Source organism: Papio anubis, chromosome 3, assembly GCF_008728515.1.
Source record: "Papio anubis isolate 15944 chromosome 3, Panubis1.0, whole genome shotgun sequence".
Classification (NCBI taxonomy): Eukaryota; Metazoa; Chordata; class Mammalia; order Primates; family Cercopithecidae; genus Papio; species Papio anubis.
The window spans coordinates 131,359,506-131,381,929 of NC_044978.1; the positions used below are offsets into that span (position 1 = coordinate 131,359,506).

At 39.3% G+C, this 22,424-nt stretch overlaps 1 protein-coding gene across 1 annotated transcript in view; it reads right to left on the reverse strand.

Annotated features, from left to right (window-relative positions):
- Nucleotides 1-22,424, reverse strand: part of HSD17B11 (hydroxysteroid 17-beta dehydrogenase 11) — a 62,812-nt gene that overhangs the window by 13,108 nt on the left and 27,280 nt on the right. The window contains exon 5 of the mRNA XM_003898939.3: nucleotides 12,321-12,458. Within this exon, the coding sequence (XP_003898988.3) occupies nucleotides 12,321-12,458 (138 nt within the window). The remainder of the gene's footprint in view (nucleotides 1-12,320; nucleotides 12,459-22,424) is intronic.

Genomic DNA, 22,424 nt, shown 5'->3' on the forward strand with positions numbered 1-22,424 from the left:
ATCGCCATGAAACATTTATATAAAAGGAAAGGGCAAGAGGATGTTGCAGGAAGTTAGGGACCCTGAACGGAGGGACCCGCTGAAGCCACAGCAGAAGAACATAAAATGTGAAGATTTCACGGACATTTATTAGTTCCCCAAATTAATACTTTTATAATTTCCTATGTCTGTCTTTACTTTAATCTCTTCATCCCATCATCTTCTTTGTAAGCTGAGGAGGATATATGTCACCTCAGGCCCCTGTGATGATTGCGTTAACTGCACAAATTGTTTGTAGAGCATGTGTGTTTGAACAGTATGAAATCTGGGTGTCTTGAAAACAGAACAGGATAACAGCGATGTTCAGGGAACAAGGGAGGTAACCTTGAACTGGCTGGAACAGAGGCATATTTCTTCTCTTTTCTTTAACAAATAGGAGAAATATTGCTGAATTCTTTTTCTCAGCAAGGAACATCCCTGAGAAAAAGAGTGCGCTCTGAGGGTAGGCCTATAAACGACCCCCTTGGAAGCGTGCCGCCTTTTACAGTCGAAGCTGAAGGGATGAAATAAGCCCCCGTCTCCTGTAGCACTCCCAGGGTTATTAGGAAGAGGAAATTCCCGCCTAATAAATTTTGGTCAGACAGGTTGTCTGCTCTCAAACCCTGCTTCCTGATAAGATGTTATCAATGACAATGCGTGCCTGAAATTTCATTAGCAATTTTAATTTTAATTTTGCCCCATCCTGTGGTCCTGTGATCTCACCCTGGCTCCACGTGCTTTGTGATATTTTATTACCTTGTGAAGTATGTGATCTCTGTGTTGGTACCAGAAACTGAGGCAATTGCAGGAGTTGCTGATGGCCTCGCAAATCTTAACCCTGTCACTTGGGTTAACACCATCTGAAGTACTACTATTGTAGATTTCATATGAATCCTTATGTGCCTGTTCTGTCTGCTGTTAGTCTGCCGGTATACACAACAGTTCCAAAGAGACAGCGACCATCGAGAACGAGCCATGATGATGATGGCGGTTTTGTTGAAAGAAAAGGGGGAAATGTGGGGAAAAGTAAGATCAGACTGTTACTGTGTATATATAGAAAGAAGTAGACATAAGAGACTCCATTTTGTTCTGTATTTGAGATGCTGTTAATCTGTAACCCTGCCCCCAACCCTGTCCTTGCAAGAGCCATGTGCTGTGGTGACTCAAGGTTTAACGGATTTGGGGCTATGCAGGGTGTGCTTTGTTAAACAAGTGCCTGAAGGCAGTATGCTGGTTAAAAGTCATCACCATTCTCTTAATCGCAAGTACCCAGGGACACGCACACTGCCAAAGGTCGCAGGGACCTCTGCCTAGGAAAGCTAGGTATTGTCCAAGGTTTCTCCCCATGTGATAGTCTGAAATATGGCCTCGTGGGAAGGGAAAGACCTGATCGTCCCCCAGCCGACACCCGTGAAGGGTCTGTGCTGAGGAGGACTAGTATAAGATGAAAGAACGCCTCTTGGCAGTTGAAACAGAGAAAAGCATCTGTCTCCTGCCCGTCCCTGGGCAATGGAACTTCTCAGTGTAAACCCCGATTGTATGTTCTGTTTACTGAGAAAGGAGAAAACCGCCTTAGGGCTGAAGGTGGGACGTGCTAGTGGCAATGCTGCTCTTTATGCACTAAAAAGGTTTACGGAGATGTCTGCATACGCACATCAAGGCACAGCACTTTTCCTTAAACTTATTCATGTCACAGAGATCTTTATTCATATGTCTTTCTGCTGACCTTTTCCCTACTATGATCCTATTATCCTGCCACTTCCCTTTTCTAAGATGGTAAAGATAATGAGCAATAAATACTGAGGGAACTCAGAGACTGGTGCTGGCGCGGGTCCTCTGTATGCTGAGTGCCAGTCCCCTGGGCCCACTTTTTCTTTCTCTACACTTTGTCTCTGTGCCTCATTTCTTTTCTCAAGTCTCTCCTTCCACCTAACGAGAAACGCCCACAGGTGTGGAGGGGCAGGCCACCCCTTCAAGTCCACAAATAAGAATTAGAGAAGTAACCAAGATTCAAAAACAATTGAGCTAGATTAGGTCTGAGAAGTTTACTTTTAAACTTGAAGCAGTCTTGGGAAAAAAATCAGATACTATTATACAAGTTTTATTATATACTCGGTCTCTTTAGTGAACAATTCCTAAAGCATCAGAGGAATTAGAATATGACAGGTATATGCCCACCTTTAGGCCCTTCATCTCCACATGATATGCTTATATTTATTAGGTCTTTGTTTTTTGTTGCTATTTTTTGTTTTTATTTTTTGAGGCAAGGTCTCACTCTGTCACCCAGGCTGGAGTGCAGTGGTGAGATCTCAGCTCACTGTAACCTCCACCTACCGGGTTCAAGCGAGTCTCCTGCCTTGGCCCCTCAGGTAGCTGGGACTACAGGTGTATGCCACCACTCCAGGCTATTTTTTGTATTTTTAGTAGAGATGGGGTTTCACCATATTGCCTAGGCTGGTCTCGAGCTCTTGGGCTCAAGTGATCTGCCAGCCTTGGCCTCCCAAAGTGCTGGGATTATAGGTGTGAGCCACTGCACTTAGGTTTTGGCTTTGTTACTTAGTTCCGTGTTATGTCTTTGCCATGTAATCACTCAAGTATATATACCACAGACTAGCAAGTGGCCCCCAAAAAGTGGCTTTTAGGCTGGGGGTGATGGTTCAGGCCTGTAATCCCAGCACTTTGGGAGGCTGAGGCGGGTGGAGTGCTTGAGCCCAGGATTTCGAGACCAGCCTAACCATCATGGCAAAATTGTGTCTCTACAAAGAAATACAAAAGAAAATTAGCCAAGAGTGGTGGTGCACTCCTGTAGTGCTAGCTACTCAGGAGGCTGAGGCTAGAGGATCCCTTGAGCCTGGGAGGTCGAGGCCACAGTGGGCCATGATTGTTCCACTGCACTCCAGCCTTATTTATTTAGAGACAGAGCTAGATCCTGTCTCTAAATAAATAAATAGATAAGTGGCTTTAAATAAAATCAGTTACAGAAGTGCACTTAGAGAGGAGCTGCACAAGAGTTGGTACTGAGATATTTTTAACATTTTATTAATGACTTAGAAAAAAATGATACATAATTAAATGTACTCATGAAATTTGCCATGCCACTAAACTATCTGGGTGGCTAACATTTTGGGGAGGCATATTTTTAACGTGTGTGTCTAGTTAAAAGAAGTGAGACACCAGGCGTGGTGCTCAATGCCTGTAATCCCAGCACTTTGGGAGGTCAAGGCAAGCAGATCACTTGAGGTCAGGAGTTTGAGACCAGCCTGGACAACATTATGAAACCCCATCTCTACTAAAAATACAAAATTAGCCAGGTATGGTGGCAGGCACCTGTAATTCCAGCTACTCGGGAGGCTGAGGCAGGAGAATCACTTGAACCCGGGAGGCAGAGATTGCAGTAAGCCAAGATCGTGCCACTGCACCCCAGCCTGGGCGACAAAGTGAAATTTCGTCTCAAAAAAAAAAAAAAAAAGAAGTGAGACAAAAAGTACTGGATGTGCGGAGGTGCCAGGCAGAGTGACTCATGCCTGTAATCCTAGCACTCTGAGAGGCTGAGGCAGGAGGATCATTTCAGCCCAGGAGTTGGAAACCAGCCTGGGCAAGATGGTGAGATCTCATCTCAAAAAAAAACAACATAAAAAAACTGGATGAAATTCTTTAGAAAAAAATAAAGAATAATTCATTCAGAAAAAAAATACATGTTTTGAAGTAAAATTGGGACAACTGAGAAGTATAATATTGTATTTAAAAGTGAGCATGATTATTGGATCCATGAAGGAGAGTAGAGCTTAAAAATATATAAGCTTTAATTCTCAGCACAATTCATTCATTTACTAGAATACTGTGTTCACCATGGGACCTTGAAGCAATAGTATTACACGTGAAAATCTTGGAGATTTGACAGGAGAGGAGATGTAATAATGAAATCAATGGCTTTTGGCCTAACAGAAGCAAAAAATCAAAGGCAATGGAAGCTTGCAGCGTAAACAGGTAGGGGTATCAAGGAGGATGAATCCAGAAACTGAAAGATGCTATGCCTTGAAAAGCATTTAGAGGGAAATTCACTTTGTAGCACATTGCTACCAGACTTCAATATTCTCAAGCTCCATGAAAGCTTATAAACATCTGTGTAAATAGAGCACTCTCTCATCCACACTGTGGCTTTGCTAACCTACCTATCAAGCGGTGCTGCATTCACCAAACTTTTCTAGTGTACCTGATTTCTTTACCTAAGGTTTTTAGCCCCTGTCAGATAACTTCTCATTGAAATATAATGACTGTTCAGTATCATAATTTTAAAAGCCAAAAGCAAAGGCTTTCAGAAAAAACTCAATTTCTTAGCAAAATAATATCTTATCAAATGTCAGTATGTGGAAACATTTTTTCTCCTGACATGCTAAAGTTAATGAGAGTTACAAATCCTATTAAACAAATATTCTTAATGGATTTTGTAGAAACTATCCAAAAACACTGCAGGCCAATCTGCTGGGGTGGGAAAGGAGGGTGCATGTTGGGGTACAGAAATACTGAGGGGGAAAGAGTTTTTTCAGTCTGAAGGATTGTATTTGACGACCTACTTTAACCACTTAAGTAATGAGTAATTTTGGGGAAAACATTTCAACTCCTTTTTTTTGAGACAGAGTCTCGCTCTATCAGCCAGGCTGGAGTGCAATGGTACGATCTCAGCTCACTGCAATCTCCGCCTCCCAGGCTCAAGCAATTCTCCTGCCTCAGCCTCCCAAGTAGTTGGGATTACAGGTGTGTGCCACCACGACCAGCTAATTTTTGTATTTTTAGTAGAGATGGGGTTTCACCATGTTGGCCAGGCTGGTCTCAAACCCCTGACCTCAGGTAATCCTCCTGTCTCGGCCTCCCAAAGTGCTGGGATTATAGGCGTGAGCCACCACACCCGGCCTCAACTCTTTAAATCTCAGGTTTGTTTTTGTTATTTCCTAATCTGAAAAATAAGGATAGTGCAGTGGTTCAGTGGCAAATGTTTAACCACTGGCTCTCTAGGGGACAAAAATCCCAGTTTGGTAGCATTTGTTGATTTCCACAGTGTAAATATTCCCACAACAACTAATTTTAAACTATCTACATGACATCATTGAATGAGTACTACTATACAAGCCAGCACCAGCACTCCACTGGGAATATGATGGTTAAATGGAAATGTATATATACAAGCACTTTACACGGTTACACTACACAAATGTTACAGGAGGCATTTTCTTATATAACATCTTTTTATGGTACTAGTCAATAAAAACTAGTATCTTTCTGTGACACACACATACAAACTCCTAAATTTTTAGAGAAAAAATAAATTGTGTTATGTACATTACAGATGGGAAATTAGATATTTTAAAACTATGTTCAACAGAAATAAATCTTGGGTGCCCCCAAAATGATCAGAACACTCAATTACACCTAATCTAATAAATTCAGGTTATGCGGCATTGTTTCTATCATTAGTTGGAAAGAGATAACTTATTTCAGGAAAAACACATTTAACTAAAAATTGCTTGTGTAGCTAACAAGAGATCCCCAAAATATTATACATGAAGCAAACCCGTCAGAATTAAAGAGAGGGGGACGTAAGACAGTTTCAACAATAATAGTTAGGGACTTTAATTTCCACTTTCAACAACATATTGAAGAACTAGACAGAAGACCCCAAGAAACAGAAGACTTAAGAACACTATAAATCAGCTATACCTAACAGATACGTGTAAAACACACCATCCCAACAACAGCAGAATACACATTATTCTCGAGAACACATGGAAAATTTTCTCCCAGATAGACCATACATCAGACCACAAAGCAAATCTCAATACATTTTAAAAGATTAAAATTATACAAACTATGTTCTCTGACTACAACGGAGTAAAATCAGAAAATAACAGAAGGAAAACTGGAAAACTCGCAAATATATAGAAATTAAACAGTACCCCTAAATAAACAATGAGACAAATGAGAAACCACAAGAAATTAGAAAATACTTAGAGGTGAACACAACAAATCAAGATTTATGGGATGAGGTGAGCATAGTGGCTCAAGTCCATAATCCCAGCACTTTGGAGGCCGAGGCAGGAAGATTGCTTGAGCCCAGGAGTTTGAGACCAGCCTGGACAACTGAGTGAGACCCTGTCTCTACAAACAATTTTAAAAAATTAGCTGAGTGTGGTGGCACGCACTTGTAGTTCCAGCTACTCAGGAGGCTGAGGCAGGAGGATCGCTTGAGCCCAGGAAGGTAGAGGCCACAATGAGTTATGACTGCACCACTGGCCCTCCAGCCTGGGTGACACAGTGAGGCCCTATCTCAAAAAATAAAAATAAAAAAATAAAGACTTATGAGGTGCAGTGAAAGCAGTGCTCAGAGGGAAATTTATAGCTGCAAATGTCTGCATTAAAAAAATAAAAAGATCTCAAATCAAAAAAGTGAAATTGCACATTAAGAAATTATAGAAACTAAAAATAAAAACAAAACAAACACAAAGCAAGCAGGAAAAAAAGATTGAAGCACAAATGAATGAAATAGAGAACAGAAAAACTACAGAATCAATGAAACTGAAAATAGGTTCTTTAAAAAGATAAACAAAATTAGCAAACCTTTAGCTACACTGACCAAGGCAAAAATAGAGAAGACTCAAACTACTAAAACCAGGAATGAAGGCAGGGACATTCCTGTTGACCTTACAGAAATAAGTAAGATTATAACGGAATATGAGGACAATTGCAGGCCAACAAATTAGAAACATACATGAAATATACAAACTCTCAGGAACACACAAACTACCAAAACTGACTCAAGGAGAAACAGAAAATCTGAAATCTTTAATAAGAGACTGAATCAGAAATCAAAACACTTCCAGGAAAGAGAAGCCCAGGACTAGATGGCTTCATAATGAATTCTACCCAATATTTAAAAAAGAATTAACACCAATCCTTCTCAAATTCTTCCAAAAAAATAGAAGAGGAGGAAATTCTTACTCATTCTCTGAGTCCAGAATTAACCCGATACAACAAATAGAGTAAGAGATCACATGAAAACTACTGACCAGTATCTCTTAGGAATATAGATGCAAAAATCCTCAACAAAAGATTAGCAAATTAAATCTAGCATTATATTAAAAGAACTACACGCCATTATCCCAGGAATACAAAGTGGCTCACCATACACAAAACAATGAAATATACCATTTTAATAAAATGAAGGGAAAAAACCTAAACGATCATCTCAGTAGGCATCAAACACACATTTGACATGATACAACATTCCTTTGTGGTAAAAACACTCAACAAACTAGGAACAGAAGGGCATTTCTTCAACCTGTTTTATAAACATTTGTGTAATGCAGTCTGATTTATATAATCAAAATGGAGTAGCAAAGATAGTAGGACTTATTAAATATAAAAGGATGGACTGGGTGCGCTGGCTCACGACTGTAATCGCAACATTTTGGGAGGCTGAGGCAGGCGGATCGCTTGAGGCCAGGAGTTTGAGACCAGCCTGGCCAACAGGGCAAAAGCCCCGTCTCTACTAAAAATACAAAAATTAGCTGGGCATGGTGGCATGCACCTGTAATCCCAGCTACTTGGGAGGCTGAGGCAGGAGAATCACTTGAATCTGGGAGGTGGAGGCTGCAGTTAGCTGGGATCATGCCACTGCACTCTAGCCTGGGCGACAGAGCGAGACCCTGTCTCAAACATAAATAAATAATTAAATGAATGAAAATATTATTGTTGGCCCATTTAATGATAAAAAGATCATATTAATATAACATGGAGGTACTGTTTTTTTCCTATCATACTGGCAAAGATTAAAAGTGTGCTAAGCTGGGTGTGGCAGCTCACGCCTATAGCCCAGTTACTTGGGACGCTGAGGCAAGATCAGCCTGGGGAACAAAGCAAGACCTTGTCTCTAAAAGAAAAAAAAAAAAAAAAAAAAAAAAAAAATATATATATATATATATATTTAAAAAATTTTTAAAAACTATTGAAATCCAAGTTTATTTAATAAAAATAACTGAGCTTAAAAAAAAATAATCGGAACACCTGATTTACATTTAATTCCAATAAACCCATATTATGCTGTGTTACACCTTTCTAGTAAACAGTTTCTTTGCAGTGTGTTAGCTGTGTAAATATAAGAACCAATAAACTACATCTTAGATATGCTCTCAAACAGAATTTAAGTTCCAATATTAATATGAAACAAAATATTTATAATTCAGCCATTTAGAGACTGGTTCAATTTTCTTTATTCAGAAAGGCCTATGTAGCTTAATCTGAATCTCAGTAACTGGGCAAGTTACTTAATTTCTCTAAACCTCAGACATCTCTCATCTAGTGAAGAAGGACTAATAACATCTCCCCCAAAGTATTGTTGTGAGGTTTAAGAAAATGACATTTTATTTGGTGTCTGACATGTAAACAGGTATTTAATGAGGAATACGTTCTCTCTTCTAATTAGAAGTACTAAGTTTCTATATTAAAACTAACTTCATCTTTGGAGTCTACTTTAGTACCAGCTTAGCCTCAAAGAGGTTCATATGTCAAGACCAATATTCTAGGCCCTTCCTTGGTCAGGTTTATATTCAGCCTAGAATAATCTTAGCCTCTGTTCACACTTTTCCCCCAGAGTGGGCTTCCTAATTCTTTTTTAATGGCACTAGTAAGTTTTGTCAGGAGAGGGCACTGGAGCCCACATTAAGGTCAGCTCTGTGTGGTCTTGTCAAGGGCGCAAGGTTAAAAAATTCAATTATAACTTTTGAAAATAGGATGTCTGTTTTTAACTACTGAAAGATAGTATGACTTAAAAACTTGACTCAAATATGTTATTTTAGTATCCACATACTGAAAAAGAAATTGAGGAAACTGGCAAGTTTTATCTTCAACATCTGCTTTCAGTTTTACTGAAGCTTATCCTCACCACTCTCATTCCTCAGATCCATTTCCCAACCTGAAAAACTTATCTGTCCCTTCTCTTGTCTCTTCAGACTCCAGTTAGGGTTTTCTGGTTTAATATTGATAAATTTAAACACTGACCTCTAAAATAAATACTCTTACTTTTGCTTTCTAACAAAATTGTGTATTAAAAATAGATTTTAAAGACTATTTGATAGATTCTTGGGGGCTTGAGATCTTTGGACAGCTCCCAAATTTCTGTCTAACGTTGGCTTTCTGTTCTGCTTCCCTGTGGGATGACTTAAATTAAATGTATTTAAAATAGAACCTGGGGGCCGTGGATCACCTGTCAGGAGTTCGAGACCAGCCTGACCAATATGGTGAAACCCTGTCTCTACTAAATAAAAAATAAAATAAAATAATATAAAATAATAAAATAAAAATAAAATAAAATAAAATAGAACCTGTTAGGCTGGGCATGGTGACTCACGCCTGTAATCCCAGCACTTTGAGAGGCTGAAGTTGGGAGGATGACTTGAGTCCAGGAGTTTCAATTGAGTTCAAGGAGCCCTTGTGCCCAGCCTGTGCAACACAGGGAGACCCTGTCTCTACAAGAAATGTAAAAATTAGCCAGGTGTGGGGACACATGCCTGTGTGGTCCCAGGTACTGGGGAGGCTGAGGTGAGAGAATTGCCTGAGCTCAGGAGGTCAAGGCTGCAGAGAGTTGTGATTGTGCCACTGCATCCAGCCTGGGTGACAGAGTGAATCCCTGTCTCAAAAAAAAAAAAATAAAATAAAAAAATAAAAAAAAAAGGAAAAAAATTAGAACCCATTAACCCTTCAAGTGACCACACTGAATATTTTTCATTAATTTTAAATACAGTTTCAACAAAGGCAGCTGAATTGGGGGAAAGATGGGGAAGTTTGAGGGGGCAGAATAAAACTTAAAAATTGAATCTTGGCTGGATGCAGGGACTCATGCTTATAATCCTGGCACTTTGGGAGGTGAGGTGGAGGTGGGAGAATTGCTCAAGGTCAATTTGAGACCAGCCTGGGCAAATAGCAAAACCCTGGCTCTCAAAAAAAAAAAAAAAAAAATTAGCTAGGCATGGTAGCACACACTGTAGTCCTACTCAGGAGGCTGAGGTGGAGGGCTGCTCGAGCCCAGTTCAGGGTTACAGTGAGCCACGATCACACCACTGCACTTCAGCCTAAGTGAGACCCTGTCTCAAAAACAAAACACAACTAAGCAAAATTGAATCTCGTCATTACAATAAAATTGGGAATCCAAAAGTCTATCCAAGTAAGCATATGAACTTATAATATGAATTTAATATCAGTGAGGAAATGATGTAATATTTAATAAATAGTACAGACAACTCATTAACTATTTGGAAAAAACAAACCATACTGTGACCTTACTTCTTAAATCAAAACAAATCTGGGTGGGGCAATGATTTAAGTATGAAAAATGTAACCATAAAATATATGCTAGAAAAAATATGGGTAAATATTTTCATAAGCTCGGAATGAGAAAGACCTTTCTAAACACCTCACAGAACCTAAAGGCCACGAGAAGAAAGTCCCTAAGAAAATTTTAATGTAAAACTAAATGAAAATAGGTTTAAAAGCAAGCAAACAAACAAACAAAAAAACTGGGGGAAAAAACGTTATGTGATATATAAAGGGGCTCCTCAAATGTATGAAGAATTCTTTCTTATGTATCAATTAAAAATCTCTAGAGCTCAGCTGGGTGTGGTGGCTCACGCCTGTAATCCCAGCACTTTGGGAGGCCAAGGCAGGCGGATCACTTGTGGCCTGGAGTTTGAGAATAGCCTGGCCAACATGGCGAAACCCCGTCTCTATTAAAAATACAGAAATCAGCCGGGCGTGGTGGTGCGTGCCTGTAATCCCAGATACTCGGGAAGCTGAGGCATGAGACTCGCTTGAACCTGGGAGGTTGAGGTGGCAGCGAGCCGAGATTGCGCCATTATACTCCAACCTGGGCGACAGAGTGAAACCCTATCTCAAAAAACCCAAAAAACAAACAAAAACAAAAACAACTCTAGAGCTCAATAGCAAAAAGTGAGCTGATGCCATGGAAACAGGCAATTCATAAAAGAAGTCAAATGTCCAAAAATCATACGCAAACATGAATGTAGCGAGTCATCAGGGTAAAAAGAAAGATGATTCGTCGTGTATTGGATTGGCAGGGATTAAGAGAGTCACAGAAAGCAGACTGGTGAAGAAGTAGAGAGTAAGGTGCTCTCCCTGCACCGTGGGTAGGAGTGCAAATCAGTGCAGCATTTCTGGAGGGGAGTTTGGCAATATGTAGGAATATTTACAAGTTGTATACACTTTGGCCCAGTAATCCCCCTTTATGAATCTACCTGAAGGAGATAATTATCCAAAAGTGAAAATATGTGTGCCCAAGCATGCTTATTGCTGATTTGCTGTAAAAATCCAGAACACTAAAAACAACCCTAAAATCATCACAAGGAGATGCTATTGCTCCCAATAATCAATACAATTTTATAATGCTCTGTACTTTATTAGATGTCTATAACATAATGCTGAGGGAAGTATGCAGTGTACTTGCTGCTTCCAGGACCCTATGTGTAACATACGCCAGTTATATAAAATTCAGAGAAGTCTAGAAGGATGTTCATCAAAATTTTAAGAGTGGTTTCCACCCGATAGAGGGTTTTAAGGAGATTAAAAAAGAACCTTTTTGATTTGTATTTTTCAGTAACATTGGCATTTAAACAAATAAGTATGCATTATGTTTACAAAGACATTAAAGCTATTTCTAAAAAGATAAAACATTAAAAATTATCTTCAAATTAATCCTTTATAATTTTATTTTTTAACCAAGGAAAGAATGTGATCTGGTACTCCTTTTGGAGGCTAATCGCTAGATTACCAAAGGGAAGTGTTTTTCACATGTGGTCCTGGGTTATCTCTATCAGAATCACCTATGATAATCACCTTTTTTAAACGTAGAGTTCCAGGCCCCCTTCCCTGCCACTACCCTACCCCAACCAAACCCAGTAAGTCAACATCTCTGAGGGTGAGGCCCCTACATAGTTCCCAAGCACACCTGGTGACATGTTTGTATATTTATGCCTGTGAATCATTACTCAGGAGAAGAAAAAAGGAAGAGTTCGCAAGTTTACCTATGTCATTCATATTTACTTTTTTAGTCACTCTCCCTTGCTTTCTCTCTTTTTGGCTTTCCACCTGTTTTCCCACAATCTACAGAAGCCGAAATCAAAATGAACTAAGATAATTAAATATCAGGTGTTTTAGGGATTAAAACATCTAGGAAAACCCACAGAATGGCTGGTATTCATGGCAACCACCAATCCTTTTGTCTCAATTTCTCAACTTACCTTGTACTTGGATTTTTGATGAAGCCAGTGTTTACAAAATTAGGACAGAGGCATGTGGTTTTGACTCCAGTTATTTGCAAGGCAGCCAGCTCATCTGTCAAAGCTTTATGAAATCCAACAGCAGAAAACTTGCTTGAACTGAAAATAAAGAGAGAGTTTACAAAATAATTCCAGAATTCTGAAATGTCTGCCTTTTTTCCTCAGTTCAGCATGGTCCTCCGCAGAGCAATGTGGGCATTCCCTGACTCTCAGGCCCCAGTCCAGACAGACTGCATCAGAGCCTACATCTCACAAGATTCTCAGGTAAATCTGTAGGCACATTAAGGTCTAAGAAGCACTGACACAGAAGATTTACTGCATCTTAGCATCACTTATGGAATAAGAACATTTCCTTAAAAGGCCTTTTAAAGAAAATTAGCAGAATATTTGTTTTTGTTGTTGTTCCACAAAATTCAGGGTCACTATAAGCTCTTCCTTATTTACTTTAAGATGTTCACAGAATCTGCTGAAAACTTTTCCTAGATAAATCCTATTCTTTTAAGTCACAGCTTCACTTCCTCAAAGAGGCCTTTGCTAACCCCCTGTCTAAATTATTTTCTCATTATATAGTAATTCTCAGTTTTCTATGATAGTATCTATCGCAGATTTGTAACTGAACACTGAATTGAAATTAATTTTTTTTTTTTTTTGAGACAGAGTCTCACTCTATTGCCCAGGCTGGAGTGCAGTAGCATGATCTTGGCTCACTGCAAGCTCCGCCTCCCGGGTACACGCCATTCTCCTGCCTCAGCCTCCCAAGTAGCAGGGACTACGGGTGCCCGCCAACATGCCCGGCTAATTTTTTTGTATTTTGAGTAGAGATGGGGTTTTACCATGTTAGCCAGGATGGTCTCGATCTCCTGATCTTGTGATCCGCCCGCCTCGGCCTCCCAAAGTGCTAGGATTACAGGCGTGAGTCACCGCGCCTGGGCGAGATTAAGTTTTTTAAAACATCTGTCCCCCACACCTCTCCTATAACCTCCATGACTATTTTGGTCACCAGTGAATCTCCAGGGCCTAGCACAGTGCTTGGCTCTTAGGTGCTCAATGAATATTTGTCAAATGAATGAATCACAATGCAAAGCGTTTCTTACTGTAACAGCGCTTTCATTTGGAAATACTAGTGAAATTACTTACTCTAAATAGACATTACTTTCTCAGGGTTTTTTTTTAAAAAAGGGCTTTATTGAGATATAAATTCATATATCATACAAAGCATTCACTTAATGTACAATTAAATGGTTTTTGATATATTATTAACTTTTTAAAAATTGTGGTATAATATATATCATGTAAAATTTGTCATTTTAACCATTTTTAAGTGTGCAATTCAGTGGCATTAATTATCAGATAATCTTTTATTCTGTTAAATCTGTATGAATTAGCAATTACACAAAGTAGCTATGAATTCTGGCCAGTTAATCTACGCTTTGGGAGACAGAAAGCTGTGAAAATGTCTCTTACCTTTTTATAAAAAGCTTAGGCACATATTGAAGGTGATATGGTTTGGCTGTGTCCCCACCCAAATCTCATCAACAATTGCAGTCCGAATTGTATTAGCCACATGTTGAGGGAGGGCATTCGTGGGAGGTGATTGGATCATGGGGGCAGTTTTCCCCATGCTGTTCTCATGATAGTGAAGGAGTTCTCACAAGATCTGATGGTTTTATAAGTGTTTGGCAGATCATCTCTTGCTCTTAATCTCAATCTCTCAATCTCTCTCTCTCTCTCTGTCTCCTGCTGCCATGTAAGACATGCCTGCTTCCCCTTCCTCCATAATTGTAAGTTTCCTGAGGCCTCCCCAGCCATGTATGAACCTCTTTCCTTTATAAATTGCCCAGTCTTCGGCAGTTATTTATAGCAGGGTGAGAGTGGACTAATACAGAACGCTTAAAAGAAAGATTGCTAGATTAAATTATATGAGATTAAAAGGTTCTGTATACTGGAAAACAATATAAATAAAAATCATATCTAAAATAGATTACTATGTGCTAGACATTGCCTTCAGTTATTCTGATGCATTTTGGAGTTTTTTGGGGAGTCTTTCTCTGTCACCTAGGCTGGAGTGCAGTGATGCAATCATAGCTCACTTCAACCTAGGAACTTCTCTGCTCAAGCAATGTATCACCTCAGCCTCCCAAGTAGCTGGGACTACAGGTATGTGCCACAACACTTGAATAATTATTTTACTTTATTGTAGAGATGCGGGTCTCACTATGTTGCATAGGTTGGTCTCAAACTCCTGGGTTCAAGTCATACTCTTGCCTCAGTCTCTCGAGGCGCTGGGATTATAAGTGTGAGTCACAGTACCTGGCCTATTCTAAATAATTATTTCATTGAATCTTCATAACACTCCTATAAAATATATTATGATCCTCATTTACCAAAGATGAAACTGAGGTAAACAGGGGTTATCAAACTTGCCTGAAGATACACTACAAAGTGGTAGAATCAGGTTTTACGGGTGGGTAATAAACCAGATTTATATATGATATGCTCTAAACTTTATGAACTCCAAGCAAATTAAAAGGCAAGTGACAAACTGGTAAAGCATTTGTAACATGTAAGACAAAGATAAGGTTAATATGTGGCAACTTTTATAACGGAATAAGACAGTACTCTAATAGATAAATGGCTAAAGGGCATTCACGGAAAAATCTTAATATAAAAATACCAGTGGATATAGGCATATAAAAATGATTTACATTAGGAATAATTCATATAAAAGTAAAGTAAAACAAGACAGAATTCTTGCCTAGCAGTAACTATAAGGATATGAAGAAATTTTTATCTGAGCTTTTTTTCAATGTACAGATTTTTCACCTCATAGAATTGAATCTAGCAATCTTTTCAAGTCTTCATTCAATATATGTCAAACTTTTAAAAAAGTGATAAAAACTTTCTTTCCACAGCTTCCTATTTTTCAAAGCACAGGTTAACTGGTAGCCTTTTCTGGAAGGCAATTTGGCAAAAGGTATCAAATTCATTAAAAGTATGCCATGCTCTTAGATCCAGTGTTTATCTCAAGGAAATTATCAATCATGTCTCCAAAGATTTATGTTCAAGGATAGTCCATGGGGTACAGTTCATTAAAGCAAATAGTTGGGAATAATGTGAAACGTCTGTAGTGGACAGCTGTTGTTTCTTCCCATCAGCATTTGTATCCCCTTGCTCTGGTAATACCACTGTCACCAAATGCATACAGTGATTGGCTCCGGGTTAGTCTAGTCACTGACCTCTAGAACAAGAACGTTTGAAGCCATTGTTGAAGTGATGTTTGTTTCCTCCTCCTGCTGGACTTGGAATTTAAAGGATTTAACCCTGGAACTTTTGGTAGATATCTGGGCATCAGAGGAAGACAGCCTGTTGAGGCTTTAATTACAGAGCCAAAAAATTTCTCTTTGGGGCAGTTCCTTGCAACTTAAAGAGTCCTGACAAAGTGTCAATGATAATGAATAAATTGCAGAACTAGTGGCATGTATGTGCAGTGGTATCCCATGCAGAAATAGAAAATGATATTGCACACAATATATATTTATTAACACATAAATATTATTTTAAATTAAAAGCCAAAATTACATATAGATTTTTTCAATGCATAACTATATGTTTGCATTTAAAATATCCTTAAAAACTATAACATGCATATCATGATTATTTTGTCAGAGGCGTGTAAACCAGAGCAACTCCATCTTAAATAGGAGCTGGGTAAAATAAGGCTGAAACCTACTGGGCTGCGTTCCCAGATGGTTAAGGCATTCTAAGGCACAAGATGAGATAGGAGGTCAGTACAAAATAAAGGTCATAAAGACTTTGAGACCTTGCTAATAAAACAGGTTGCAATAAAGGAGCCACAAAAACCAAACCTACCAAAACCCACCAAAATCAAAATGGCCACAAAAGTGACCTCTGGTCGTCCTCACTGCTACGTTCCCGCCAGCGCCATAACAGTTCACAAATGCCCTGGCAACATCAGGAAGTTACCCCATACGGTGTAAAAAGGGGAGGCATGAATAATCCACACCTTGTTTAGCATATTATCAAAAAATAACCATAAAAATGGGCAGCCAGCAGCCCTCGGGGCTGCTCTGTCTAACTGAGTAGCCATTCTTTTATTCTTTTACTTTCTTAACAAACTTGCTTTCAGCCCAGCGCGGTGGCTCACGCCTGTAATCCCAGCACTTTGGGAGGCTGAGGCGGGCGGATCACAAGGTCAGGAGATCGAGACCATCCTGGCTAACACAGTGAAACCCCGTCTCTACTAAAAACACAAAAAATTAGCCAGACGTGGCGATGGGCACCTGTAGCCCCAGCTACTCGGGAGGCTGAGGCAGGAGAATGGCGTGAACCTGGGAGGTGGAGCTTGCAGTGAGCCAAGATTGGCCACTGCACTCCAGCCTGGGCGACAAAGCGAGACTCTGTCTCATAAACAAACAAACAAACAAACAAACAAACATTCTTTCACCTTGCACTGCAGACTCACCCTGAATTCCTTCGTGCACGAGATCCAAGAACCCTCTCTTGGGGTCTGGATTGGGACCCCTTTCTGGTAACGTCTTTCTGGCAACCGCGAAGGGGCTATATATAGTGCAGAAACCCTGACCCTACGGCTACCTTTGGGTAAGAGTTGGGGTCTTGTAACATATTTCTGGCGGACCATAGACTGCATGATACTGAAGTACCCCTGCCCAAAGGAAAACAATCCGGCACACCCATGGGCTGACACCCGGGTAAAGAATGGGATTGGGTCAGAGGCCCAACTTAGGGGAGTTACAGTCTCTCCTAAGATACAGTGAGTTACAGGTCCTTCTTAATGAAAGGTAAGGACACTTGACTGAACTCGAGTTAGAGGCCTGACTTAGGAGGGTTAGAGTCCCTTCTAAGATTTAGGGGGATAGGCCGGGTGCAGTGGCTCATGCCTGTAATCCCAGCACCTTGGGAGGCCAAAGTTTTATGTCCGTGGGAGTTTGATCTTTTAACTGCATGGCAGTACCTTCTCTTGGTACTTCCAGGGAACAAGAATTTTAAAGTTCATGTCATAGCCAGCTCTGAAAATCATATTAAATAGTTAAAAGCCTTTGCAAGCTCCAAATTAACTAATCTAGATTCCTTCTGAGAAAACAAATTGATACTGTCCAGTCCTGTGGCTCAGTAGCTAAGGTTTTGCACTTTTACAGTGGTAGTCTAGGTTCAATTCCCCACCTAGGAAGTAAGTTGTTACTGATTTAATATATGCGTGACCCTGTCTATTCTCTTCTCCTCCATGGACTGTCTCTTCAATTTTCCTTTCTCTAAGCACCTAGGAGTTTACCTTTGGTAAAGTTCAGAAGCTGGAAATACTGGCCGCTTGGCATGGCTAAAGTCGGGTAATAAGAGCTCTGAAATGATTTCTTCTTTAAAGAGCACTATGGTTAAAAGTCAGCTTACTTAAAAGTGGAACAACCTATAGATATATTTAAAAGGGCTTTATGTTTTTCTCTTCTTGAAACTTGTTTTGCTGGAAAAAGGTTTTTTCTTCTCAGTCAACTGAATTATTTTTCTGTTTTTTTTTTTTTTTTTTTTTGTCTTGTTACTCTTAATGCTCACATGAAAGGCCCGCAGATAACTTCTGGTAGCTTGGGACTCCTTGGGAAAAACAAAGGAGGTACCACAGACCCCATTTTGGGGAAAAAAAAAACCTCTCCGTTTTCCTTATGAAACCCCAAGAATTAAAAGCAGATAGATTCCTCTCAAAATCAGAGGCTCTGTTCCGTTTTGCATGGTGTTATCTGACGGTTTTGAGTTTGGGGGTATCAGCAATTACTCTGCATTATGAGAGAGTTTTGGTGTGTAATAACTAGGTAGGAAATATACTTTAAGGGGTGGCTAATAGTTATGGAGGGATACTTGACTCTGCACACTTGGATCAGAGAAGCATGCTCTTGGCCACCTGGAAGATAAGGCAACATCCTCCCCCCTCACTGGGAGATGAGATCTCATGAGGATGGGCTGATTACAGAATGGGCTGATTGGCTTTAGGTTGCCTTGTAATGAAATGCACAGTCAGTAAAAGCACTGCACTGTCTTCTTCCATAGTATTTCCCTCCTTTTGGGGATCCAGGATCCAGTATAAAATGGCACCTTTAATTGTGGAGATCTGTCTTTGCCTTCAGCTGCTTATTTGCTACTTATTTAGCCCTAGAAACGCATGCTCTCCCGGCCTGTTCCTCCAAGGGCACCACCCTGAAGCCAGTCATCCAATTAACAAACTGGCAAATGGTGGGGCGAGGTGGCTCATGCCTGTAATCCCAGCACTTTGGGAGGCCGAGGTGGGCGGATCACTTGAGGTCAGGAGTTCAAGAACAGCCTGGCCAACATGGGGAAACCCCATCTCTACTAAAAATACAAAAATTAGCTGAGTGGGGTGGTGGGCGCCTGTAATCCCAGCTACTCAGGAGGCTGAGACAGGAGAATCACTTGAACCTGGGAGGCAGAGATTGCAGTGAGCCAAGATCATGCCACAGCACTCCAGCCTGGGTGACAAGAGCAAAACTCTGTCTCAAAAAAAAAACAAAAAACTGGCAAACGAAAAACCACATAAGTGCTGAATCTTCTATTTATAGTGTATGTTTATATATTAAAAAGCTCTAATTAATTGACTTAGAAAAATACGTGCATAAATCAAATATTTTGTCAGAAAAATAGAAACTTTAATGCCTTTTTGTTCATGTGACTTTAGTAATCTTTTGAAAATAAAGACAGTTTTAACGTTTATTGGAAAAACAAAATGTCTTTAAAATGTAGACATTTGGTCTAAATTAAGGTCAGATATCAGATGTGCTAAATGCTTTAAGGCCAAACTGTTTCTTTAACTTTTGAAAATTGTTCTATTTACGTACCTTAAAGCCATCAGATTCTAGATAAGGCATCCAGGATATGTGGAATTAGCCATGCCCCCTGGCTATGCTGGAGAGTCAGCCCTTATCTGCACTTCTGCCTGGTGTGTCCTGCCTGGTGTAATTAAGACGACTGAAGAAACAGTTTTACATGCAAAGTGTATAAAAAAGGTGAAATGTGTTTTTGGTAAAGAAAAAAAAAATTATAAGAAGGCATGGGAATGTGGATTATTTTCTGCCTAAAGTGTTAAAGGATTGTGTTAAGTGAAAAAAAAAAAATTTTTTTTAAAGAAGCTGTGGAAGGTTTTTTATTTTTAGATGGAGTTTTGCTCTTGTTGCCCAGGCTGGAGTGCAATGGCTTCATCTTGACTCACCGCAACCTCCGCTTCCTGGGTTCAAGCAATTCTTCTGTCTCAGCTTCCCAAGTAGCTGGGATTATAGGCATGTGCCACCATGCCTGGCTAATTTTGTATTTTTAGTAGAGACAGGGTTTCTCCATGTTGATCAGGCTGGTCTCAAACTCCTGACCTCAGGTGATCCACCCACCTTGGCCTCCCAAAGTACCGGGATATATAGGCGTGAGACACTGCGCCTGGCCTTCGTGGAAAGTTTGTAAAAATTAATTGTAAGAGATTCTGTGTATGAACATATTGGCTAAAGTTAAAGGGGTATTATTCAGTTTTTCCATAAATTAAACATTGGAAGGAAAGCATAACAGGTTTTTCTTAAAGGACTTATCTGCTCTTTCACAAAAAAATGTAAAGGGTTATAAAGGTTTATAAAAATCTTACCTTATGATTAAACATTAAAATTGGGTTAATATGTCTCTAAGGTTTTATTAAAAATTGGGTTTAACATTAATAATACATTAATGCAAAGGTGAAATTTTGCTTATTTGGTATAAAAATCATCCAAGAAGCATTACCAAATGTGAAACAGTGTTTTGCTTTCTTTGGACTATATTTGCATAAATATGTTATTGGTATATGTTCCAAAGTTATAAGAAACTCCTTTAATTCTAATATGACTTAGTGTATGTTACTAATAATTATAATTGTTATGGAAAATTTTGTGTGCCACAAAAGTAACCAAATTTCCTTATCAATTGTGGCTTTAATAGCGGCTGTCCTAAAGCTTTTCATCATCCACAGACAATTGTTGTCTTGTTTTAATCCTCTTTAAAAGGTGGTTTATAATCAACTATAGAACTCTAGCAGGTATTCTTAAATGCAGGTTTCTAATAACTTTAGAAATTGTAACATTAAAATAAAGAAAACAACTTTCAAAACTCTCATAAAAAGCTGGAATATTAATGAATAACAAGTAGAACAGGAGTTAACTGAATTAACTGAACCAATATAAAACTGAAGTAATTTTTTTAACTTTGCTTAAAATATTGCTGATCCTTTGTTTTATTTTTCAAAGTCAAGGAAAATTCTTTTAAGCTATTTACAGCTTGTAGCAATTAAGTAAAATATACTCCTATGAACAGAATTTGAAACAGATTTGTTTCTCTCTACCTGATTTCTCCAGAATTTGGAAACTAATTGTAAGTATTCTTAACTTATGGTATAGTTATTTGCATAAGTGCAATAAAAATCTGTTTTCTTTTGTAACAGGACACTATTGGAGAAATTGGTTATTTCACCAAGGCTTTGACTGAAATGGTATGCTTTCCTTTAAGGAATCAAACTTGACCTGTAGAGCCAATAAAAGCCCTATGGGAAACTGGCCTCATACCTTGCCTACACAGTCCCTGTACAGGGTTTCTGACCTATAGTAAGTAAAGAATGTCACTTTCTCACAGGTCCAGGAGGCCCAAGTTATCTTGGGACCCCAAAAGAAAAGTGTTTTACCCAACTCATAGGTATTTAAGGGTACAAACCCATGGCAGGGCTCAGCTTTAAAAAGTCTTACCTGAGATTCCTTACAAAACAGAGTTCTATCAAAGCCAATTAAAAAGCCTATGTGAAAAATAATTATTCTCGCTGCACTTTATACAAATAATCAGACCAAGTATAATAAAGCAAATCAGTCTTATCATAATTTGTCTTAAATAAAAATGGGAAACTGGAGAGAGAATATTATATTTTAAGAACTATAGTACACTTGTTATTAAATTCTAGTCTCAGTTGTTTTTAAGTTTGTTTCTGCAATTTAGGCTAACCCTGTTTATTCCTGTAAACCAACCAGGAATCTCTAACTGCTGCTCAGAAGAAACAAGAGGGATGGGTAATGTAAAATTCTAGGCACATTGCAATCAGCTAGCAACTCCATATCAGCTTCGTCTAAACAGTTGCCCAGTCCATGGAAAGCCCTCTAATTTAGTTTACTTGGAATAACTACTTATTTTGCTTTACTCTTATGAAATATATTGCTATTATATCCTTTGTATAGGAACACAGGACAGGCTTACTAAATGTTTTCTTAAACTAAATACTTATTAATCTCCCAGATATCACCTCTTGTCAAAACTCAAGTCATGAATGGCCCTTGCCATACTGATGCTTTCTGACTAAGCTCCTCTACCCTGAACACAAGAGGCCCTAATAATTAGGCAGGAATATCATGGCCCCATTCAGCCTGAGGAAGTTACAAAAGATGGATTTTCATCCCTCTGCAACCCTTAGGATTAAGGGTTCTCTTATAAAAGGGAAGGGGGAAATGTCAGAGGCATGTGAACCAGAACAACTCCATCTTGAATAGGAGCTGGGTAAAATGAGGCTGAAACCTACTGGACTGCATTCCCAGACATTTAACGCATTCTAAGTCACAGGATGAGATAGGAGGTCAGTACAAAATACAGTTCATAAAGACCTTGCTGATAAAACAGGTTACAGTAAAGGAGCCGGCCAAAACCCACTAAAACCAAAATGGCCACGAGAGTGACCTCTGGTCGTCCTCACTGCCACACTCCCACCAGGGCATGACAGTTTACAAATGCCATGGCAACATCAGGCAGTTACCCTAGATGGTCTAAAAAGGGGAGGCATGAATAATGAACCCCTTGTTTAGCATATCAACAAGAAATAACCATAAAAATGGGCAACCAGCGGCCCTCAGGGCTGCTCTGTCTATGGAGTAGCCATTCTTTTATTCCTTTACTTTCTTAATAACTTGCTTTCACTTTGCACTGTGGACTCACCCTGAATTCTTTCTTGCGTGAGATCCAAGAACCCTCTCTCGGGGT